The sequence below is a fragment of the Phyllostomus discolor genome, chromosome 6, assembly GCF_004126475.2.
Source record: "Phyllostomus discolor isolate MPI-MPIP mPhyDis1 chromosome 6, mPhyDis1.pri.v3, whole genome shotgun sequence".
Classification (NCBI taxonomy): domain Eukaryota; kingdom Metazoa; phylum Chordata; class Mammalia; order Chiroptera; family Phyllostomidae; genus Phyllostomus; species Phyllostomus discolor.
In genome coordinates this window covers 124,644,590-124,670,356 of record NC_040908.2, presented here as the reverse complement: position 1 = coordinate 124,670,356, position 25,767 = coordinate 124,644,590, and the positions used below count along the sequence as shown (strand labels likewise).

General features: G+C 38.4%; 3 protein-coding genes across 3 annotated transcripts; all 3 read right to left on the bottom strand.

Moving 5' to 3' along the window:
- Positions 1 to 1,034: 1,034 nt before the first annotated feature.
- On the bottom strand, positions 1,035 to 6,320 carry LOC114500436 (olfactory receptor 56A4-like). The gene is made up of 2 exons (XM_028517135.2): positions 6,018 to 6,320; positions 1,035 to 2,584 (listed from the first exon to the last, which is right to left on the bottom strand). Exon 2 carries the CDS (start codon positions 2,546 to 2,548, stop codon positions 1,607 to 1,609), a length of 942 nt encoding a protein of 313 aa, XP_028372936.1. The 5' UTR covers positions 2,549 to 2,584; positions 6,018 to 6,320; the 3' UTR covers positions 1,035 to 1,606.
- A 5,052-nt stretch (positions 6,321 to 11,372) lies between these two features.
- Positions 11,373 to 12,387, bottom strand: LOC114500433 (olfactory receptor 56A4-like). The gene has a single exon (XM_028517131.2). It carries the CDS (start codon positions 12,333 to 12,335, stop codon positions 11,394 to 11,396), a length of 942 nt encoding a protein of 313 aa, XP_028372932.1. The 5' UTR covers positions 12,336 to 12,387; the 3' UTR covers positions 11,373 to 11,393.
- Positions 12,388 to 24,470: 12,083 nt separating this feature from the next.
- Positions 24,471 to 25,451, bottom strand: LOC114498927 (olfactory receptor 52E5). The gene has a single exon (XM_028514926.1). It carries the CDS (start codon positions 25,449 to 25,451, stop codon positions 24,471 to 24,473), a length of 981 nt encoding a protein of 326 aa, XP_028370727.1.
- Positions 25,452 to 25,767: the final 316 nt, after the last annotated feature.

The following is a 25,767-nucleotide window of genomic DNA, read 5'->3' as shown; positions in this document are numbered from 1 at the left end:
ACCAAGTATTTTTGTGTGCCTCAAGAAGTAAATTGTGGAGAATTGAGCTGTACCAATTAAAAAAAAATGAAATAGGGTCACAGTTACCCATGAAAATTAATCTCAGGAAAAATAATTGGTAAATATCTGAGTCTCCACCATTTTCAGGGAATGATCAGGGTGGGAACTACAAAGAGAATGGATTTATCTTTGTTCACATAACTCACCAATCCAAAGGCCTGGATGCCATAGGAAACTATGTTGTCATCAGTACAGGATAAAAGGACTATGCAAGAGGAATGAAAATAAGCTAAAAAAGTAAATTTAAATATATCTAAAATAAACAGGACAGAGTGGGGATGCAGGCCATGTCTGAAATCTAATGGAAAATTTGGGTAGGATCATATGAAGTCAGAAGTTGGTAAAGAACATCTGAAAAATTAAAAAAAAAAAAACCCTTTTACTTAAATCCCAAAATGCCATTTCAAAGGAATATATGCACCCCTACTTCATAGCAGCACTATTTACAGTGCTAAGATCTGGAAACAGCTGAAGTGCCCATCAATAGATGGGTAGATTGAAAAAACTGTGGTACATTTACATGATAGAATGCTACAGAGCTGTAAAAAAAGAAGGGGATCTTACTCTTTGTGAAAGCATGGATGGACCTTGATATTATTATGCTAAGTGAAATAAGCCACTTAAAGAAAGAAAATATTACATGATCTCATATATGGAGCCTAATGAACAAAATAAACTAACGAACAAAATAAACTATCAAACAAAATAGGAACAGAAGCATGGGTACATGAAATAGCCTGACAAGTGTCAGAGGAGAAGTGGGAAGGCAGGACTGGATAAAGGAAGATGAAGGGATTAGCCAGAAAACATATATACATAACACACACAGACAACAGTGTGATAGTGGCCAGAAGGAAGAGGGGTGAGGGCTGGGTAGAGGTGGGCAAAGTGTAGGCGGAATGGGGATGACAAAAAACATATACACCATCGAGTCATCTTAATATTTATTTAAAATTATTCTCAAAAAAGAAAAGAGCTACAGGAAATTTATATCACAGAGAAGTATCATGAGAAAAAGGTATTAATAGGATCTGGCAGAACTAGAGGAGACAATGGATGGTATATGGTATTCACTTGACTGTAAGAATTCAGGTTCTGGAGCCAACTTTCTGTATGTCCATAAGAGACCCATTCATGGCACAAAACCAATTTGATCTGTAGATCTCAAGTAGAACCAAGAGGCCTAATACATATCGAAATATTAATTGAGTAAATTGAGTGGTATGAGAAATGATTAGACTACCACTTATTCCTTATTTTAAAAACAATAGTACTCTAATTAAGCTCCTGTGATTATGGCTTGACAAGTCCCTTTCACAGAGATGAAGCTAGGAGAAACTTCCAGGTAACTCCAGAATGCAAAAAAGGCACTGCAATAGAAAACAGGAGCCAAAATATAGGTTTCACCATAATCACTTGAAACATTGGGGAGAGAAAAACCCATACTTATTCCTGCAGTAACTATATAAATTTTTCTATGCATCATTAAAATTATTCTCCATTATCAGCTTCTGTTCCCAAAGTCAAATCTCACATATTTTAGTTCTTACAAACTCCTCAGCAATTTCTGAATTCCTTGCTTGATCTCCTTGGTTCTCACACCATAAACAATGGGGTTCAGAGCTGGGGGGATCAGGTGGTGCAGGATGTTGAGCAGGATGGGGACATCTGGGGGGATTCTCTTCCTGGCCAGGTTGGTGATGACCAGAACCAGCAGGACTGTGCTGAAGAAGAGAATGAGGATGAAGTGAGAACCACATGTGCTCAGGGCCTTGGCTGCAGCTCCCTCAGCCTTGATCCTTAGCACAGCTTTCAGGATGAAGGAGTAGGAGAGAACAATAAGGATGAGGTCAGAGCCCAGTAGGGTCCAGCCTGTCACAAACTGGTAGAGCCGGTTGAAGGTGATGTCATCACAGGAGAGTTTGGACACAGACAAGTTAGTGCAGATGCAGTTCTTGATGATGTTCTCTGCACAATATCTGAGTCGGGAAGAAAGGATAGGGATAGGCATAGTAAGAATGCCATTCCGGGCCACAACAAATGTGGCAGCCCTAGCCACAAATTGATCAGTGATGATGGATGAGTATCGTAGTGGGTGGCAGATGGCCACATAGCGGTCATAGGCCATGACCATGAATGTACAGGACTCCATGGTCAGGAAACTATTCATGACAAACATTTGAAAGAAGCAGGCAGAGAAGCTGATGGATCTGAGGTCAAACCAGAAGATGGCCAGGACCTTGGGGATGACAGTGAGGCAGAGCACGATGTCCAGCAGGGAGAGGAGGCTGAGCAGGTAGTACATGGGCTCATGCAGAGATGCCTCCAGCCGGATGGTGATCAGAAGGGTGGCATTGGCCCCCATGGCCAGGAGGAAGAGGAGGCTGAGAGGCAGGGACAGCCAGTGCTGCCAACTCTGGTAGTTAGGGAAGCAGATGAGGTGGAATTCTGAGACTGGAGCAGTGGAGCAGTTGCAGGGTGATGCCATGTAAAGATTCTTGATCACAACTGACAGTTCAGAAAACTTTAAAGGTAAGATAAAAATAAATCTATCCAGATATAATAAATACTCATGGAGAAGTGACTCATTTTCCAAAGAACCATCGAAAGATAATCATAGTTAAATGTCTGGTACTATTTAAGTGCTTGGTAAATATAAACCAATCCAGTCTGTAAAAGTCCTACAAGGAGAATGATAGGATGACCATGTTTTTTATTTGCCTGGCATAATTCCCATTTATACCCTTTTTCACTTTTAATAATTTCTTAACTTGTTTGATAAGTTACATGATCATCCTTTTTAAAAAAAGATTTTATTTATTTATTTTTAGAAAGAGGGAAAAGGAGGGAGAAAGAGAGGGAGAGAAACATTGATGTGTGAGAGATACATTGATCAGTTGCCTCTCGCACACCCCCAACTGGGGACCTGGCCTGCAAACCAGGCATGTGCCAGGAGTGGGAATCAAACAGATGACCCTTTGGCTCACAGGCTGACATTTGATCCACTGAGCCACTCCAGCCAGGGCATGAATATGCTTTTTACAAGAAAACACCATTGTTTTCTGAATTTTGCAGGGGAGGAAACAAAGGCAAAGGTAATTAAAGTCATTTTTACTAAAATCATAATAATGAAGCCATGACATGTGACCAAGAAGTCTGAATCACAGCTCTTACTACCTTTTCTGCCTCTATAAATGAAAACCCTCATGCAGGCTCTGCTTCTAGAGCAGATAAGCATAGGCCCCAAACAAATGCCTGCCCTTGTCCTTTCTCCAAAAGAAGACATCACAGGCAAAGGAGAATTCAGGGCTGAGTGTATCACCGGGAAATATCTGAAGACTTTATTAGCATTATGACTATCAACTTATAGGAAATAGCACCTTAGACAAGATATTCAAAGTTTCTTAATGTCTTGGGACAAAAACTTCAGAAGCCATTGATTTTTGTCCAATAGCACTATTCCAAGGGTGAGGGATAGAAGAAGCACCTGCTGTCTTCATCTGATTGATTACATGTGGGTTCTTGGTCAGTCACAAACCCTGACCTGACTAAACAGTTTTCATGGGTTCCTGGCCTGGTATACCACAAGCAGTTATGAACAAAATCAAGACACCTATGAGGTAACCTTTTATATTGTTTCCATGAGAAAGCCTATCTCATAACATTGGTTGATATAACCCAGTGATATTGTTTCTAATGCTCTGGGGAAGTCCAACTTTAACCAGTATTTGTCAACAGTGGCAGTGATCTTACAAGTCAGCTTCTTTATATTTTCTGAGAAAGTTTAAGCCTGTTCCTCAAAGACAAGAAGGGTGAATATTTGAAGGCAGTTTTGGAAGTTGGAAAAAACAAATTTGCCCTTCCCTTTTGCCTAATATATTATCAGTTTCCATATAACCTAGAGAAGCACTTCCAATAAAAGCATAATGTGAGCCACATACAAAAAAATTTGAGAAGGCTGACAGCCCTGGGGTGGGATGACAGGGGAGTGGAGGGAGGGGAAAAAAAGGACTCATGGACATGGACAACAGAGAGGTGATTGTAGGGATGGTGAGTGGGTGGCGGTGGAAGATGGTGTAAGGGGGATAAATGGTAATGGGAAAAATACAATAAAAAACCATCAGGAAAAAATTAAAAGAAAACATGCAAAATTAGTTATAGTTACATTTTTTACTCAATATATCCAAAATATTATCACTTTAACATGTAATCAATATAAAAAACTGTTAATGGGCTAACCTATGCACCTCAATGTCCATAGCAGCATAAGTTACAATAGCCAAGTGCTGGAAGCAACTTAAGTGCCCATCAGTAAGTGAGTGGATCAAAAAACTATGGTACAGTTAGACCATGGAATATTGCACAACAGAAAGAAGGAACTCCTACCCTTAGCAACAGTTTGGATGGAACTGGAGAGCACTATGCCAAGTGAAGTAAGCCAGGTGTTGAAAGACAAACACCACATGATCTCAACTGTAAGTAGAACCTAATCAACAAAACAAACAAGCAAGCAAAATATAACCAGAGACATTGAAATAAAGAAATGACAGTAACCAGCGGGGGAGAGGAGAGGTATAATGGGGAAAGAAGGGAAAGGTTCATCAAGGAATGTGTATAAAAGACCCATGGACAAATCTAATGGGGGAGTAGGATTGAGGGTGGGAGGTGGGGATGGGTGAGCTGAGGGAGAATGGTGGGAGGAAAATGGAGACAACTGTACTGGAACAACAATAAAACAAAAACTAATTTACATTCTTAGTTTTTATCTTTGTACTAAGTTTTCAATATCAGGTGTGTGTTTGACACTCACAATACACCTCAATTCTGCAAGCCTCATTTTTCAAGTGCTCAATAGTCACATGTGCTCAATAGGCTACTGGCTATTCTATTGGACAGTACAGGTCCAGACTTTTGGAAAACTAAACACCTCTCTTTCTATTTTGCTTGACATATGAGTTTGCCCTTGGTGTTAGCCACATGGTATCTGTGACTCTTGGGTTATATAGGGGAACTCCTTTCATACAGTTCTATTTCTGGGTCATTTCAAAATTACAGTTTGTATTTTCTTTTTCAATACTTTTCACCAATGTTTCTTTAGATTTCTTAGCAAACTGAACTTTCAAACTCAGGATGGAAATACCTTATTAAGGACAGAGACAATCAACACATTCAGAGCTCCCAGTTTAGGTGACACAGATGCCTGTACCAGAGTCCAGGACTCTCCAGCAACACAAAACTCCTTGACTTAGGCTAGATACCACTCTTCCCTCACTTCTACATTAAGCCAATGGAGTTATTTATTTATTTATTTTTAAAGAATCAATGTCACTGTTTAGTAAAGAATGTCAAAATATCCAGATATTTTCAAATGTATTCACAGAAACACTATTCTTTTATATAACATATATTTGGCTATTGGAACTAGGTTTTATTAACAAAGGGAGGCCAAAGATCTGAGGTTCAAAATATAGAAGTAGAATTAGAAAATAACTATAGCTTCAGACATAATCCAGATAAAAAACCATCCTGTTAGTCAGACTGTATCTGTTCCCAGATTTCAGTGACCTTAAAGAAGTAAATCTATTTCTATAAACTCATCTGCTTTGTCCTCAGTTGGTTATAGTGTTCTTTTTTTTTCCTGGATCAATACATCACAAATATACTATTGACTCCACACCTAGTCTGGAGTCTTCTGGGAAGCATGGTTGTTTGAGAAATGGAAAATCTTTTTTATCCCACTTGGAGAAGCAGGAAAGAACACTGGGAGACAAGGCAGGATGATCTGGAAAACCAGGAAGGAAAATCAGGCAGGGAAATCAGGCACCTATCATACATGGTGCTTCTAGGGCAATGTTCTTTAGGGGTGACTGAATTGCAGTTGAGAATATGAACTCTTGGTCTGCATTTGCCACAGGCCATTAATAATGAAGGTATAGTTTTAATTTAAGAACACTCACCTTGAAAATCTTGGCTTCTCTAAAAGGGTACCATACAGCTTATACTAGAAAAGGTTGTTCTCATGTGAAAGCAGTGACCCACCAGATTTGAGGTATTGGTAGCCTCTGAATCTGCAGCACCATATGTGTTTTAGTCCTATCAGAATAATTTCCCCTCCCAGCTTATATTGCATACCTGGAGTGCTATATGCCTCATAATTCCCATCATCATGAGTTTCCTAGCTCTAAAGCAGACATACTAGCTTGAGCAGGATGTACTGTACTGCTGCTACTTATGACTGCTTACCATACCATGTGGACCAGCCCCTCAGAGGCACCAGAGGCTATTTTCAGGGCCCTAAGCTCTACTGTGTCCCTTTCTTCCCCATAGCCCATGGGGGCTAAAACCACTTTAGGAATCTGATCATAGACCATAAGCCTCCCTCCTGGGGGGTATAGGAGAATGGGGCAAAAGAGGTGAGAGAGCAGCAAGAGCAGAGAAAACAAAGAAAACAAAATTTAATATGGGAATGTTGATGAAGAGGGAGAGAGTGAGGGAAACCAAGAAGAAGGGAGCTGGGGCAGCATGAAGTGATCTACATAAAGAGCATACATGCTTGAATAAACATCTACTTCTGCATTTGGAACAAACAGAAATTTATTTTAGACATTAAATGTACTCTTGAAAAATTTATGTTTAAGTGGGGATTTAGTATATTTAAAGTGGGGTTATTTCATTATGGTCAGTTTACAAAATGGGCTATGAAGTGTAACATACTATGGATATATTATTTTCCCTTATTACCTATACTGCAGTGGTTTAATTGGAAAGAGGAATGGACAAGTGAAACATTTATTGATTTACTTTTTTGATGTTAAATATTTTTCACTCATAATTGATATGTAATTGGAGGAGAAAACAAGAAGAGAGGAAGGAGGAGGGGGAGGATGGGGTGGGAAAGAAGATGAACTCATTTATGTCTATGTAATTTAATGTGTATACATTCAATATACTGAACAAACATTTTTTTATACTGTTTATTCTTGAAAACAATGAAAAGTAATAAAGAGCAATTGTACAGATGGAAAATCTTCTTTTTTAAGGGTTCAGGCCATTTTTTAAATGATTTTAAATTTATTTTTATTTTTATTTTATTTTTAAGTGTTTACTATAACAATCCAGTAGAGACAAATCTTAAGATGTCCTTCTGGTTCTTTTTATTTATTTATTTATTATTTTATATATTTTATTGATTATGCTATTACAGTTGTCCCATTTCCCCCCCTTCATTCCCCTTCACCCTGCACACCCTCTCCCACCCACATTCCCCTCCTTTCCTTCCTGTCCCTGTGTCATAAGTTCTTTAGCTTCTACATTTACCATACAATTCTTGCCCTTCCCCTGTCTATTTTCTACCTACCATCTATGCTACTTATTCTCTGTACCTTTCCCCTCTCTCCTCCTCCCACTCCCCTGTTGCTATCCCTCCCTGTGATCTCCATTTCTGTCATTCAGTTCCTGTTCTAGTTGTTTGCTTAGTTTGTTTTTGTTTTTGTTTTAGGTGTGGTTGTTAATAGTTGTGAGTTTGTTGTCATTTTACTGTTCATATTTTTTATCTTCTTTTTCTTAGATAAGTCCCTTTAACACTTAGTATAATAAGGGCTTGGTGATGATAAACTCCTTGAACTTGACCTCACCTGGGAAGCACTTTATCTGCCTTTCCATTCTAAATGAAAGCTTTGTTGGATAGAGCAATCCTGGATGTGGGTCCTTGCCTTTCATGACTTGGAATACTTCTTTCCAGCCCCTTCTTGCCTGTAAGGTGTCTTTTGAGAAATCAATTGACAGTCTGATGGGAACACTTTTGTTTGTAACTGTTTCCTTATCTCTTCCTGCTTCTAGGATTCTCTCCTTCATTTTAATCTTGGCTAATGTAATTATGATGTGCCTTGGTGTGTTCCTCCTTGGGTCCAACTTGTTTGGGACTCTCTAAGCTTTCTGGACTTCCTGGAAGTCTATTTCCTTTGTCAGATTGGGGAAGTTCTTTATTATTTGTTCAAATAACTTTTCCACTTGTTCTTCCTCTTCCCCTTCTGTTACCCCTATACTTCCGATGTTGGAATGTTTCAAGATGTCCTGGAGGTTCCTAAGCCTCTCCTTATTTTTTTTTTGAATTCTTGTTTCTTCCTTGTTTTCTGTTTGGTTGTTTCTTCCTTCTGGTCCCCTGCATTGATTTGAGTCTCAGTTTCCTTCCCATCACTATTGCTTGCCTATACATTTTCCTTTATTTCACTTAGCATAGCCTTCATTTTTTTCCTCTAATTTGCGACCAAATTCAACCAATTCTGTGGGCATCCTGATCACCAGTGCTTTGAACTGTGCATCTGATAGGTTGGCTATCTGTTCATCATTTAATTGTGTTTTTTTCTGGAGCTTTGATCTGTTCTTCCATTTGGACCATTTTTTGTCTTGAAACCCTGTTATGTAATGAGGGGCAGAGCCTTAGGTGTTTGCTCAGGTGAGTCAACCCTTTCACTGTGCTGTGATGTTGTATGTGGGACTGGGGTCCAAGAGGGAACAATGGCACTTGCTCCGCTCTCTGCTGTATTTCAGTCACTTCTGCTGTTTCCCCCAAGCAAAATGGGCCCTTCTGGTGCTGATTCCCATGTGGGAGGTTGTGTGTATGTTCTAGGATCCTGTGGGTCTCCCCAATGAACTCTCCTGTGAGGCTGGGAGTCTCTCTCAGCATCTCAGCACCCACAGATGTTTTTCAATTGGTGTTTTGAGGCTTTATTTCCCCATGCTGGGACCCTGGGTTGCATGATCTGTCTCACTCTCCAGTTTCACCTGATTTATCTGTGTGCAAATGTGGAAACACCCAGTTTGCCAGTCCCTTGTGCTCCATGCCCCTCCACAATCTGCTGCCTCGCTGGGTCTGCCTGCTGCCATCTTGCACACCCAGGGGCTGCCAGCCACCACTTTTTTTGCCGTGACCCCTCTCCACCTAGCTGCCTGACTCTGCCCCTCCTATTGGTCTGGATGCATATGTCTACTTTAATTCCTTGGTTGTTGGACTTCCATACAGTTCAATTTTCTGTCAGTACTGTTTGTTTTTTTGTTCCTAAATTTTTGTTGTCCTTATTTTGGTTGTGTGAGGAAGCACAGTGTGTCTACCTATGCCTCCATCTTGGGTTGAAGTCCCTATTATTATTATTTTTATTGTTGTTCAAGTACAATGGTCTTCATTTTCACCCCACCAAATCTCCCCACCCTCACTTTCCACCCTTGAACCTACCCCTTTTGGCTTTGTCCATGTGTCCTTTATACATGTCCCTTGATGGCCCTTCCCCTATTATCACTCTCCCCCCTCCTCTCTGGTTATTGTCAGTTTGTTCTTTATTTCAATGTCTCTGATTGTATTTTGCTTACTTGTTCTGTTGATTAGATTCAAATTATAGGTGAGATTGTGTGGTATTTGTATTTTACTGCCTGGCTTATTTCATTTAACATAATGCTCTCCTGTTCCACCCATGTTGTTGTGAAGAGTAGGATCTCCTTCTTTATTTCTGCTGCATAGTATTCCATTTTGTAAATGTGCCGTAGTTTTTTGACCCACTCATTTACTGATGGACGCTTATGCTGTTCTCACATTTCACTACTGAAAATAATGCAGCATTGAAATATTGGGGTGCATAGGTTCTTTTAAATTGGTGTTTCAGGATGCTTAGAGTATAATCCCAGCAGTGGTATTGCCCAGGTCAAAACACAGTTCCATTTTTAGTTTTCTGAGGAAATTCCGTACTGTTTTCCACAGTGGCTGCACCCATCTTATTCCCACCAACAGTGCACTGCAGTTCCCTTTTCTTCACAACCTCTCCAACACTTGTTGTTTGTTGATTTGTTTACGATGGCCATTCTGACTGGTGTGAAGTGGTATCACATTGTGGTTTTAATTTGCACCTCTCTAATTCAGTGAAGCTGAATTTCCTTCCATGTGTCTCTGGGCCATCTGTATGCTCCTTGGAGAAGTGTCTGTTCAAGTCCTTTGCCCATTTTTTAATTGGATATTTTGTCTTCCTGGAGTGAAGTCATGTGAGTTCTTTATATATTTGGAGACCAAACCCTTGTCCCAGGTATCATGTACAAATATATTTTCCCATATGGTTGGTTCTCTTTTCATTTTAATGCTAGTTTTGAAGAGCTTTTTATTTTGATGAGGTCCCATTTGTTTATTCTTTCCTTTATGTCCCTTGCTCTAGGGGACATATTGGTGAAAACATTGTTGTGTGGAATATCTGAGATTTTCCTGCCTACATTTTCTCCTAGGGCTTTTATGGTGTTGTAATTTATATTTAAATCTTTTATCCATCTTGACTTTATTTTTGTTTAAGTTGTGATCAAGTTGTTATTTGTTTAAGTTGTTATTTTTGGTGTAAGTTGGTGATCAAGTTTCATATTTTTTTTTGCATGTAACTGTCCAGCTCTCCCAACACCATTTGTTGAAGAGGCTATTTTTACTCCATTTTGTGCTTCTGCCCCCTTTGTTGAATATTAATTGACCATACACACTGGGTTTATTTCTGGGATCTCTAATCTGTTTCTTTATCTTTATTTTTAGAGAGAGGAAAATGGAACAAGGAAGAGATGGAGAGAAACATCAATGTGTGGTTGCTTCTCAGGCACCCCCTACTGGGGACCTGGCCCTGAACCCATGCATGTGCCTTGAATGGGAATCAAACCAGAAACTCTTTGGTTCACAGGCCATTGCTCAATCAATTGAGCAACACCAGCCAGGGTTAGATGGAATATCTTTACAGAGTCTGAAAGGATTGAGGACCTGGAAGACATATGTCTGCCATAGATGCCAAAGAAGAGATCAGGGGTGGTCAAGATGAAGAAATATATACCCTAAGGGACAAATTCTGATGTAAACATCTATACTTAAACCAATCAACCCTTTACAGCAAAAGCTATGTAGGGCTTTGTCAGGCTGAAACAGGAGATACTGAAGACATCTATGCCCTTGCAAGCCAGGGGACAGACAGATCTTTTAAAAGTCATTGTAGTCAGTTAGTTTCTTTACTGACAAAAACTACCTCTCTAATTCAGCTCTGGTTTGCTAAGGTTGGAAGACTGTGCTTAACGATTTGGTACAGCAAAATTCCTAAGTAACCATAAAATCCAAGAAAGGGAGATTTCCTTTGAAGCAATAAAAAACAAAGGTTCACAATGTAAGGTATACATTGTTTTCTGAGATAGTAAGAAAAAAGGAAAATCATAACTTAGTCCATCATTACAAGTAAAATTTGCTATCCAACATAAATATAATTCCTGATTTTTATTACCAATCAAAGATGGTAATAAAAGTCAAAGATGGACCTGATTCTTTCTACTTATTACAAACCTCTCAGTAGTTTCAGGATTCCCTGCTTGATCTCCTTGGTTCTCACACCATAAACAATGGGGTTCAGAGCTGGGGGGATCAGGTGGTGCAGGATGTTGAGCAGGATGGGGACATCTGGGGGGATTCTCTTCCTGGCCAGGTTGGTGATGACCAGAACCAGCAGGACTGTGCTGAAGAAGAGGATGAGGATGAAGTGAGAACCACATGTGCTCAGGGCCTTGACTGCAGCTCCCTCAGCCTTGATCCTTAGCACAGCTTTCAGGATGAAGGAGTAGGAGAGAACAATAAGGATGAGGTCAGAGCCCAGTAGGGTCCAGCCTGTCACAAACTGGTAGAGCCGGTTGAAAGTGATGTCATCACAGGAGAGTTTGGACACAGACAAGTTAGTGCAGATGCAGTTCTTGATGATGTTCTCTGCACAATATCTGAGTTGGGAAGAAAGGATTGGAACAGGAAGGAAAAACAGGGCATTCCGGGCTACAACAAACATAGTAGCTCTAGCCACAAATTGATCAGTGATGATGGATGAGTATCGTAATGGGTGGCAAATGGCCACATAGCGGTCATAGGCCATGACCATGAATGTGCAGGACTCCATGGCAAGGAAGCAATTCATGATAAACATTTGGAGGAAGCAGGCAGAGAAGCTGATAGACCTGAGGTCAAACCAGAAGATGGCCAGGACCTTGGGGATGACAGTGAGGCAGAGCACGATGTCCAACAGAGAGAGGAGGCTGAGCAGGTAGTACATGGGCTCATGCAGAGATGCCTCCAGCCGGATGGTGATCAGAAGGGTGGCGTTGGCCCCCATGGCCAGGAGGAAGAGGAGGCTGAGAGGCAGGGACAGCCAGTGCTGCCAACTCTGGTAGTTAGGGAAGCAGATGAGGAGGAATTCGGAGACTGTTGCAGTGGAGTAGTTGCTGGGTGAGGCCATGTAAAGAATTCTGTACAAACTAGAAATTCAAAGTCCCTTAAAATGTACAACAGAATATATCACCATTGAAAGTATATGTTCTAGATGCAGTGGAACTCAGTTTCCATTGGGGTTCTTAAACTGTTCCAATGGAGTTTTCAAATTATAGTCATCATCAATAATCACTGACATTTAACTGAACACTTGCATTATGCTAGGCATTATGCAGAATATTTACATTCCCAATATCACTTTATCCTTTTAAAAAACACTTCAGAGTAATGAATACTGTTATACTAATTTCACAGGTACCTAAGGGTACAGGTAAAAGGGAGCAGAGTAGTTTGAACAGAATCAGAGAGCCAGTAAGTAGTGAAGGACTAGGTAATCTGACTATTTGTGCTTCCAGCCACCACACAAGATTTAGACTCAACCAGAACAGTTACTTAACTATGTGGAGAGCTCTGTTACCTAACTCCATATATTTGGGCAGAGACTGACATTGAGATTCTGTATTTTCACTCCTCAGACCATACTGGGTTAGAGGTAGAGCAGCCCTTGACCCAACCCAAAGGCAGTGATTTCTTTCGTCCCCAAAGAGGATTTCAGTTTAAAGGCATAGTGTTTGTCATTCTCTTACTGGAATTTTTGCTGTTGTTTGTCTGCAAAGGTTCAAGGGTGTCTACTTTTATTGAATCTTTTAGAAAGGACTCTGAATTTCCTATTGTGGTGACAGAGACAGTCAGTACTGAGAGATTAAGCAAGGGGTTCACCAAATGCAGAATGGAAGCTAGCTAGTGTGTGAGTGTAGGCATATAAACCTACATAGGAATCCATTTATCTGGTAAGAAAAATTATCTGTAATTCTTTGGGGCCAAGGTCCAATTTTTTTCAGCATATGGAATCTATGTTCTGTAAACTCATGTGCTTTGACTCCAGTTGTTTCCCTAGTTGGTACTGTGTTATTTTTCCCACTGTGAAACAAAGAGCAGGGTAGCCAAGTTCTTTGTTGGTTAACAGCAAAGTAGCAGGTAAAAGCCAGGGAATGTTGGCAGGAGGAGAGAAGGAGCCCAGGAGCCATAAAACCAGTAGAGTTAGGATTACTGATCCTGTTCAGCCATTCCATCTGATAGTCTTCTCCAATAGAGTGAAGTGTAAATGAGAAGATATCAGATTTGAGCTTCCAGAGAACATAATATCCAAGGGCTTTCATTTTGAATATCCCAAACTTTTAAAATACAGTACACACACACACACACACACACACACACACACACACACAGTGCTTTAAAAAACCAAGGACTCATGAGTTCAAACTGAGATACGGATAATTATGTATCAACTCTTTCCTGTAGTTTCATGACAGATTAAGCAATTGACCCTCAGTGTGGATCAGAGAAATAAGAAGAATAGACAACATAACCACGTTTTCTGAAAAGAAACCTCCTTTCCAATAACCTCAGTTCTGATTCTTCAGAGTCACTCCATCTTTTTAAATAAGACAGGAGATGTTTGGTGCCTTCTCAATATCTGGTCTTAATGTTAGATATATTAATTTGCAGCATGGGTTTGGAAAAACTTTTCTGAGAACTAAACAAATACAAGGAAATTGAGAGAAAGCACTTGTAATGCAGTATAGTTGTGACTTTAATAAAGATGATCTTAGAAACAGTAGAAAAGGGTCAGAAAAGCAGATGAATAATGAAGTGTGCTATGGTTAAATAGTTGGCCTTAGATAAGTCCCAAATCTTGCTCTTAAACTAATCCCATGACCTTGATATCTATTTAAACTCCATGGTATCAAGTTTTCTCATTGATAACATAAATAAATAAATAATATTTAAATTTAAGGTGCTGTTGTGGAGAGGGGAATTGGCTTTCATTTCTTGAGGTCCCATTAAGCAAGCTGAGAGCATCAGACAAGAATATAAACAAGAGGCCACATTCACCTGGTGGATGCACCCATAGGGAATGGTAAAAGAAGAAAGGCCTGTCTAGGTGGATGCTCAGTAATGATTAGTGATGAGGTGTAGAGACTTGTAGATCTGAGTTCTTTGGAGGGAAGAGGTAGGAGAGCAGGGTGCTGGAAGAAAATGACCAAAGGTATGCAGTGGCATCTGCACCCATGTGAGGTTTACCTGGTAGCAGGCTTGTTTTTTACACTATAAGGAACCACAAAAAATTTGAAACAGAGTGGAGGTGATGTTGTATAGATGGGACAAAGGGGAATAAACAGAAGGTAAAGAGTCCTGGATGGTCCACAGAAGAAGTGATTAAACCATGAACATGGATAAAAAAAAGCATGTATTTGAGGCGTGGGAGGACTATAGAATTTAGTATAAGAATGTTTGAGGGGGCATGGAGTAATGAATGCCACTGAAGATCTTTAAAGCATATGTACAATACCTTTAAAAGAGGATCTTTTCATTGAGACAGAACAAATGCCCCTTTCAGACCTCCTACAGCACAGATGTATTCTCCCAGGCAGTAATACACTTTCATATCTGTTTCATAGTTCCTTTTAAGTTTCTTAATAGCTAAATTTCTGGGATCATTTTTCCTCTCTGTCTGCATTCTCCTCCTGATCTGAGAAATGAAGATTTATTGGCTATCTTGGCATTATTTCGAGCTACAATACTCCAATGCTATTAGTTTGCATTCACAGACTGATATTCACAAGGAAGTTGTAGTGGTTCCTTGTACTAAGAGCTAATGAACAAAACATAGTCTTTGGTGGTAAAATATTGACAGTCTGGGAAGGTCAGACAAGTACTGAATTAACCAAATAACAACAGAAGATCCACGCCCAGCTATGATTGCCTAGGAAAGGGGTGATCACCTTGGCTCATAGATAAATTGAGACTAGTGCAGACAGGAAGATTCTGACCCAACCAGGCACAGTCTTGACCTCCCAGCTATGAAATGGGTGGGAGTATTTGAGCCCACAGAAGCTTTGGACCCACAACACTTGTGTGGCCACATGTGACTCAGCCTCAGCTCTGAATGAAATAGAAGCTGTAGTTCAGTCTGTGCCACTCACCTTTATTCCAGGATCTAAGCATCTTGGCAGCTTTGGCATCTATTCCCTATTGAAAGGGTTCTATCTCCTGTACATACCAGGTTCCCAAATGCCCCTTCTGTCAATGTTATCTTCTTCCTCATAATTTTCCTGGACCTGACTTGAGACTTACCGTCTTCAGAAGGCTGTACTACTGCTGCTTCTGTCTGTTGGAAAAAAGCCCCTAAACTGGTCCCTTCAAGGGCTCTAGAGGATGTTTTTATGGGCCCTGGCTCCACTGTGGACTTTCTGTCTCCATTGCTCAAGCGCATGTTTTCTGGAGAGGCACCTGCACCCTGAATCTCTGTGGTCTATTTCTCAAGAGAGTATGTTATAAACAGCTTAATTTAGCATTGTGAATAGAGTGTGGGCAAAAGATATCAAAGGCTCTTGGGGGGCTGTCTAAGTAAAGAAATAGAAACTTTGGGAAAAGAAGGGGGAAATTGAGTGATGAGGTTCTCCTCAGGAAGAGTTTTTATGGATAGACCTGCAGGTAAGAACTGAATAAACTATCTTTAGCACTCTAACTGTAGCAGGAGATGATAGAAGAACATTCCCAGCCAATCAAAGGAACATATACCTCGAAGGAGCATGGACCATGCACAACTGAGGGGGACAAGGAGCACTTTTCCTCTGAGTCCTTTTCTTTCAATGGGAACATTGGAGGCCTGCTCCCAAGCAAGTTTGTGGGAGTGACTTTATTATACCCATGGTCTAATGTCTAAGTTGTATTTTCATGGCTGTATTTTGCTTAAACTGTTTCCTAAACATGGTTACAGAAAATGCAAATGTAAACAATACTCATCTTCCATGAAACCACAGTTGGCTTTGATTCTTTTGGAAAACAGTGAGATTGTCGCCAGTGTAGCCACCACCCTGAATCAATGCACAATGGGACCTGGAAAATAGCCTCTCTTGCAAAGGTCTCTAGATGATTGTTAGGAGGGATATTCTGGCTGAAGTTAGGATTATTTTGGGTTTTGGCCACAGAAATCCTGAAAAGAGAAGAGAAAGTGGAGTCTGGTTTTAGGTCTTACACTTTCTTACCTACAACTGCAGGGCAGAGGTGTAGACAGAATGTAATTTCCTTCTCTTTATGCACTAACTCTTGTCCTGCTTTACCTCTGCCTTGCTACCTAGAGTTCCTGTATGAAGCATGAAAAACCTTGGCAGCACCAAATAAAGTTGATCAATATGCTCAATGAAGAAGATTATTAGTGAGTCATCATCATTCAATAACAGCATGTTGTTACAGTATGCAGTTTACACTGGGAAAAATACACTGATCCTCAGGGTTTCTTATAAATAAATAATCCCTCTCCACTCTCAGATTATGGGGATGTGGAAAAGGGACAACTGGAGGCTTAAATTTAAACTCTTGTCCTAACTTTTCCAGATAATTTCCTTGGATAACTTCATAAGCTCTTTTTTTCATCTTAAATATGGGAATGTTGAGCTTTTGGCAGAGGGTTATTTATACAATAAAATTGCTTTTATTATTTCATTGAACAAACATTATGACCCTATTTTTACAAAGCACTATACTTCAGATTTGACATATTGTACAACAAAGAATATTGTTTGTAAAACTTAAATCACACCAAGAATTACATTGGTAATAATAATGATAATGACAATAATAATAATAATAAACACATCTTCATTGGGTTCTTAATGTGTCATGTTATTTTAATTGTTATTTGACATTTTATTAATTCTCATATCAGTCTAATGAGATATATTATTACAGTCAACAACTATAGTTAACAATTCCTAATGAAGAATAAAAAGTATACATGTTATGGGTTGAAATGTGTTCCCCAAAATATATGTTAAAGTCCTAACCTCCAGGTACCTGTAAATGTGACCATATTTACAAATAGGTTCTTTGCTGATGTAAGCAAGTTAGCAGTTACCAGTCAACAAAAAGATTGATGAACTTCATTTCAACCACACTCTGACTGTATATTCCAGGGTTCAAGTTTAAAATGTGTATGTTGGAGCATGATTAGCAGACTCTATTCCTAGTGGGTTCTGAGCTTGATTTTTTGTCTCGTCATCCTTGGAAATTGCCAAAATTTTGTTCAATTTTATACTGATTTTTTCATGATTGGTGAAGACCTCAGAACAGAAGTAGCTCTGGATTTAAATCTTGGATTATAGGTCAATTTTCATTTTCTCCAAGATTTTTATCTTTCCTTTTATTAAGTAATGTTATATGGTTTATGCTATTATAGTTGTCCCCACTTTTCTCCTTTTGCCCACCTCCACCTAGTGCCCCCCCTCAGGCAATGTCCATACCATTGTCTGTGTCTATGGGTCATGTATATATGTTCTTTGGTTAATCTCTTCACCAGCTTTAATCCATTCCCTTCTTCTTCCCCTCCAGCAGCTGTCTGTTCAAAGTACTATGTCTCTGTTTTTATTTTGCTGGTTAGTTTATTTTGTTCATTAGTTTCCACATATGAGTGAGGCTATATGATATTTATCTTTTACCGACTGGCTTACTTCACTTAGCATAATAGTCTCCAGGTTCATCGATGCTGTCCAAAAGGTAAGAATTCCTTTTTCACTGCTGTGTAGTATTCAATTGTGTAAGTGTACTAGAGCTTTTTATATACTCATGGACACTTAGACTATTTCCAGATTTTGGCTATTGTAAATAATGCTGCTGTGAACACAGGGTACATATATTTTTTTGAATTTGTATTTTGGGATTCTTAGAATATATTCCCAGAAGTGGAATCACTGGGTCATAAGGCAGTTTCATTTTTAATTTTTTTTAAGAAATTCCACACTGCATTCCCATAACAGTGTACTGTTTCCCTTTTCTCCACATTCTTGTTAGCACTTATTTGTTGTTGATTTATTGATGGTAGTCATCCTTGCAGGTGTGGGGTGATATCTCAATGTGATTTTAATGTACATTTCTCTGATGATTAGTGATGTTGAACATTTTTTCATATTTTTATGGGCCATCTGAATGTCCTCTTTGGAGAAGTGTCTATTCAAGTCCTTTGCCCATGTTTTAATTGGATTATTTGTCTTACCAGTATTGAATTGTATAAATTCTTTATATATTTTGGAATTTAAATGCATTTATCAGATGTATCATTTGCAAACATGTTTTCCCATACAAATGTGCTCCTTTTTCCTTCTTAACTCATTACTGTATCTAAAAATATATTGTCATATTATTAATTCAAGCAACTTTTTAGTGACATTTAGTTGGGTAAAAATTTGAATGTTAGTGTCCCAGGTTCGATTCCCAGCTAGGGTACATTCCTGGGTTGCAGGCCAGAACCCCCAGCAACCACACATTGATGTCTCTCTCCCTTTCTCTCTCTCTCTCTCTCTCTCTCTCTCTCTCTCTCTCCCCTCCCTTCCCTCCCTAAAAATAAATAAATAAAATCTTAAAAAAAAAATTTGAATGTTGACAAGTATTTTGTATGCATAAATTAAATAATATAATAATATAAAATATACAATAAGTCCTCACTTGCCATCATTGATAGATTCTTAGAAACTGACTTCAAGCAAAATGACATATAATGAAACTAATTTTATCACTAGCTAATTGATGTAAACAAGAGTTAAGTTCCTACTGCATATTTCTGGCCACAAAAATATCACCCAACTTCTGGATAAAGACTGAACACACTTGCTATATTAAACATTGAAATAAATGTAAACTATGCAACATTTGATAAAAATTAATAGAAATAAGTAGAAAAATCAATTTTCAACTCACTTATTCCATTTCAGGGTTTGGGGTAGCTGGTGCCTACCCAAGTGGCTCAGAACACACATCCATCACAGGGCACACAGGAAACACACACAGTCAGATGGGGACAGTTTAGGCACCTCACTTTATCTGACATGCATCTCTTGTGGATGTGGGAGAACACTGGAGTGCTTGCAGAAAACCCATGCAGACATGGGAGAACATGCAAACTCCATACAGACAGTGGCTGAGGCCAGAGTAAATTCTTTTCCTCATCAACATTACAATGAAACAACATTGAATAAAGCAACATTGTTTGAGGACCTACTGAATATACTATGTAATATATATTTGTAATATATAAATATATACATATACACGTATATGTATGTATATGTGTGTGTATGTGTGTTATGTATATACATAATCTCTACTTTATGATATTTATTGTTGTTACTGAGAATATATTGTCAGTAAAACTGCTGTTCCTTTGTAAGTAATGTATCACCTCTCTGGGTTGATTCAGGAATTTTTTTCTTTGTAGTTTTAGAATATTAGCAAATGTGCATAGATTTTTAAAACATCTATTTGGCTTATGATTCAAGCTTCTTGAATCTGAATATAATTCAGCTATTATTTCTTTGAATATCCCTCTTACCCTGTTTTCTGTATTCTAATATGTAATATATTCAGCCTTCTTATTCAATTGTCTTTATCTTCTCACTTCTATTTCACATTTCATTGTCTTTCAAATTATACTTCTTTTATTTTATCTTTTCCTCTTGTCCTATTTTTATTTATTTTTTAAAAATTATTTTATTGCTCAATTACAGTTGTCTGTGTTTAACCCCCACCACTGCCCCTCACCCCAGCCAAACCCACCTCCCTCCCTTGCTCCCACCCCACCTCTTGGTTTTGTCTATGTGTCCTTTACAGTTGTTCCTGAAAACCCTTCTCCCCATTATTCCCTCCCACTTCCCTTCTTGTTACTGTCAGATTGTTCTTAATTTCAACGTCTCTGGTTATATTTTGCTTATTTTTTTCTTTTGTTGATTAGGTTCCAGTTAAAGGTGAGATCATAGATTAACCTCTTCAACTTTATCTGCATCTGGCCACTTCTCAACTCAACTTTGCCAGTCTTTTGTAATATGTTATTCTTTTCTTTATATCCATTTTTTGTAACTAAGAAATCATTGTCTAATACAGGGTCATAAAGAAGGCACTATTATGCTAAGTGAAATAAGCCAGTCTGTGAAAGACAAATACCATATGATCTCATCTGTAAGAGGAAGCTAATGAACAAAATAAACTAATGAACAAAATGGAAACACAGGCATGGAAACATTGAAGAGTCTGAAAGTGACCAGAGGGGAGGGAAGAAGGGAATAATGATAGAAAGCAAGGGAAGGGACTAGACAAAGAATATGTATGAATGACCCATGAACATGGACAACAGTGTGAGAATAGGCTGTGGGAGGAAGTATTGGGATGGGTGGAGGAGGGCAAAGGGGGAAAAATTGGGACTACTGTAATAGAATAACAATAAAAAATAATTTAATAAAAATTAAAGAAAAATTTACCCCTATCTTTTCTCTTAATAGTTTCATATTTTTCTTTTACATTTGGGTTTTTTGATACATCTTTTTATTGAATTTATAGGGGAAACATTAGTTAATAAAACCATGCAGTTTTCAAGTGCACAACTGTATAAGATATCGTCTGCAAACTTACTGCAGTCTCACCACCTAAAATAAAGTCTCTTTTCTCCACCATTTATCCCCTCTTTGCCCTCTTCCACATCCCCCCACCCTCCTTTCCCTGTGGGAATCACAAGAGTGTTATTTGATACATTTTGAGTTATTTTTTTGCCTATGGTGTGATTTTATTTATTTCTTATTGTGATATTTTACAGATTTGAACTGATTTTTCCATCTCATTTTTTATGATAGAGCTCCTAGTTCAAGAGCACCCTTCTCCTATCATTATCATGAAGATCAGTTTATTTAAAGAATAATAACATTGTCCCTGGCTGGCGTAGCTCAGTGGATTGAGCGCGGGCTGGGAACCAAAGTGTCCCAGGTTTGATTCCCAGCCAGGGTACATTCCTGGGTTGCAGGCCATAACCCCCAGCAACCGCACATTGATGTTTCTCTCTCTCTCTATCTCCCTCCCTTCCCTCCCTAAAAAAAAATAAATAAAAATCTTAAAAAAATATATTAAAAAAAAGAATAATAACATTGATGGGAGAACAGGGAGGTAATATTCAGTCTTTCTCTAGATCTTGATTCCCCATTTATTTCCTTTTTTCTTTTTATTATGACATCTATAGAGGCAACTTTTTCCTTTAGTTTTCTAGTACTTCCCCAGAAACAATGCATTTCTGAGGCTGTCACCTCTGGCCTACTCACTTTCAAGCCACTTTCTTGGAGCCAGTGTTGTTTCAATGACATCCTTGATCTTGGATTAATAGTTTAGAGTTTAGTGTAGGTTTTTTTTTTTTTATTTCTGGAGATTCTATTGGTGCTATGTATATTTCTTCCACACTCCCTCCTCTTTTTCACTTAATTTTTAAAACTCTCCTTTACCTACACTCTGAACCTAAAGTTAGTAATAATTGTAACTCTTTTATCTTCTTAAAATAATTTGAAATTGTGCCAGTCTCTGTCTATTAATGTTGAAAGAGAGTTCCACTGTCATTTTATTTAGACTCCTGATGTTGTGGCTTCTTTGGGAGGATGGTGAAATTCAGAATCAGACACCCATTATTTTCCTAGGGACAATAAGAATACATACACACACCCCTACATCTATATGTATATGTATATGTATATATGTTTGTGTGTGTGCATACATGTGTGTGTTTTATATGCATAACACACACATGTATTGGTGTGCAACCTCAGAAGTTCTCCAGGTGATATCTGAAACTAGTCCCATATATGGAGGACAAGAAGAGAATGAAGAAGGAGGCAGACCATTCCAGATTTGTACATGGCAGGTTTAATAAACAAGGGAACTTAAGTCCAAGTCTTGCCTTGGGCAGCAAGTAGATCTTCACATCCAAATGGCAGAATCTTAAAACGTTTATATAAAGTTCTTAGCTGGTTTAGTGCCAAATACTGTCCAGATGGTCTCAACAACACTATTCTCTTAAGGCTGTGTCCATGAAGCAGCTGTCAGTGTGTGAATGGTGAGGGGAATGTACATGTCAAGGACAGGGCAGGGGATGAGGAACCTCTGCTTGCCTGGGTCCAGATTGCTGGTCAACCTTTGATTGTGTTCCCTTGATGAACGTTAACAATGTGTGGATTTAGTTGCTTGCAGTTGTTACTCTGTGTAGTTTGGGGAAGATGTCCTTAACTGGTTTTCATTTGCATAAGATATATCTAGTTTTTTATACACTTTATAGTTGACCACACTAAAGACTTTGTTTTGAACAATTTTTTTCAGACTACTCTGTTAATATTTTAGGAAGGAAATTGTATTATTTGCAAGTAGTGATGAATTTTAATTATTTTATATACATCATTTCTTCATTTACTGGTTGAATTTTATTGTATCAAGTTGATATTATAAGAAATGTTTTAGTAAATAATTTCAAAAGCTGATTGGAAAAAGCTTAACTTATTTATTATTTTAACAGCAATTACATACTTCAAAAAGAATTGTTCTTCCATGTTTATAAACAGAATTTTTATTTTTGTTCCACACATTTTAATAAATAATTTGTTTTTTGAACTTTTTCACTAGCCTTAAAATTTATGGAGCTTACTACATAATATTTATGCATTAAATTATTGATGTAGTGGAATTAATTTATGTATTTTCTAATATTAAAACTTTTTTTAGTAATTTTTTCTCTTATAGGATTATTTTGAAAATTAAATGAAGTAATGGAAATATAGCATTTGGCACTCAGTAAGCACTCTTCTAATAATATATATTATTTAAAAAATATATAACCAAATCTAGCTTGTCAAATTTATTTATAATTTTGTATGTACATTTGTATGTGTGGTTGACCTGTATTTTTCTTTCTTATGATTTTTTTCTTGTGTATCTTCTTTCTTTTCTATTTTCTGATTTTGCCTCCAGAATAATGTCAATTTTCTAAAATGATTTTAAAAGCTTTGTAAATTATTTAGTATTATGAAAGAGTTACTATAGCAAAAGAAACATAAAAAGCTATCATGGCTTAACATCTTACTTGGAAGATGATCTGCGAAGACTTTTTCATCATCTTTATAGTTTTGATCTCCTTAGATTTTGTAAATCTTGTTGGCATCAATATTATAATTTATATTTAGCATCATTTCTTCTGTTCACTTCTTCTCAGTTAACATCACTGTCACCTTAGCCCTATTCTCTGCATATTCCTTCCTCATCCTACCCTGAGTGTCAACCAGGGTCCCATTTCTAATTAGAAGACAATTTCTTATTTTTCCAGTTCTTAAAACCTGCTCCCCAAATCAAGTCTTATCTAGCTTTCATACTCTAATGAGAATGACTTTATATAATGACTCTTTTCGTAGTCCTCCCTAAAGCCCACTGTAACAAAAAGATGGGGTTTCATGGAATCCTGAAGCTTATGTAGAGCTCTCTTAACACTTCATGCTTTATAGTCTCGTGACAGAAAGACCCTCTGACCAAGGTAAGGTCTGAGAGTCTCTGAAGAGGCCCCAGAGCCAGCATAATCTGGAGCTAGAGACCTCACTTTGTACCAGTGACTGTACACTAGAATTGGATTTGGTAGACTAAATCTACATACCCTAGAAGTAACCACCACACTACAGATACATTTGTTTATTTCCAAACCTTCTAATGTTGTACGGAATGCAAAGATTTCCCTGACAGTTTTTTTTGAGTTCACAGTGCCAAATTAATATTGATTTATAGCATTTTATTGGCAAGGATACTGAAGCTCAAAGAATTCTAAGTGAAATTCTCAGGTAAATGTTCTAGTTAAGGCCAAAGTTTGAATTTAGACCTGGATCTTATGATTCCTGGTTAATTTCTTTTACCACTGTATCCTGCTTGGTTTTCACAAAGTTCCACATCATTTTTAAGGCATGAACTTTAGCTTCTGACATGTGAATGAAGAGAAGCTGCTATTTAAGGCACAACTTTTTGGAAAACTTTTTCTCCCTTTAGAAATTTTGTATTATGGGTGGGGGTTAGATGTGAGATATTTTTTGTACTTTTCTTGGGGCAAAGTAGAGAGATTGTTTTGGAATTTTTGAGCTATGTCTCAACTTGCAATGGGGTATACAAATTATTAGAAATGGGGGAGTATCATGTGATTGGCTTATATGGGAATGCCAAGGTTTAATAAAAATATTTTTAGTGTTTTCTTCTGTTTTATCTCATTATTATTTTAATGAACTTTTGTGGAAGATCCTTCTGGGATTAAATGTCGATTACTTTTGGGGTTAAGAATCCTTAGTACACACTCTCTTATTTGTTTTGTTCTGACCCCATAGATTACAGGGTTAAGGGCAGGGGGAACAATCACATACAGATTGGCCAGAAGTATGTGGATGTAATGAGGGATGTTGTGACCAAATCGGTGTGTCATGAAGGAGAAGAGGGCTGGTAGGTAGAAAGCTAACATGACACAAGCATGGGAGCTACATGTGCTCAGAGCCTTGAGCCGGGCATCCCAGGATGGGAGGTGGAAGACTGCTCGAAGGATTTGAACATAAGAAAATCCAATCACAGAAAGGTCAATGTATCCTACTGAGAAAGCAATTAAGCCATATATAACATTGACCCTAATACTGGCACAAGCCAATTTTGCTAAGCCCATGTGTTCACAATAGGTGTGGGGGATAATCCGCACACCACAGAAAGGCAACCTCAGGATGAGAAATATGAATGGAGTCACAAACACCAAAGTCCTGACTGTGATGACTATGCCTAGGATGGCTATTACCTTATTGGTAAGGATCATGCTGTATCTCAGGGGGTTGCAGATGGCAATATAGCGATCGATGGCCATGACTGTTAGCACCACAGACTCCAGGCCAGTGCATATATGGATAGTGTACATTTGTGTGATGCAAGCACCAAATACAATGCCCCTGAGATTGAACCAGAAAATGCCTAACATCTTGGGGATGGTAGCTGTGGACAGGCCAAGGTCAGTGCAGGCCAACATGGCCAGGAAGTAAAACATGGGTTGGTGGAGGCTGCGTTCAGTCTTGATCACAAAGAGGATAGTGATGTTCCCCAGGAGGGCTATTAGATACACTGCAAAGAAGGGGAAGCCGATCCAGATATGTATATCTTCCAGCCCTGGAATGCCTATCAGAAGGAAGGAAGGAGGGTGGAACTGGGTATTGTTGGGATGCAGCATATCAGCGAAAGTTGGTTATAGACACATTTCTTGCAGGAGTTTTCTTGCTTCCAGTGAGAGAAACTAACCTCCTTCATAGCATGTTGCCTTCTTTCTGGAGAAACAGAAAAGTCATTCTTTAATTCCATAATATAGCAGAGGAGACCTAGAGAGGAAATAGGAGGCACAGTTAAAAAGACACTCATATTCTTTTCATGATATTTTACTGGCCATTGTTGTACCTGTGGATAATAATAAGTTTGTCCTCCAAATTTACATCAACTCAAAAGTTGGAAAAACAATGCATTCACACACAAATTCTACTCTGGGTCCCACT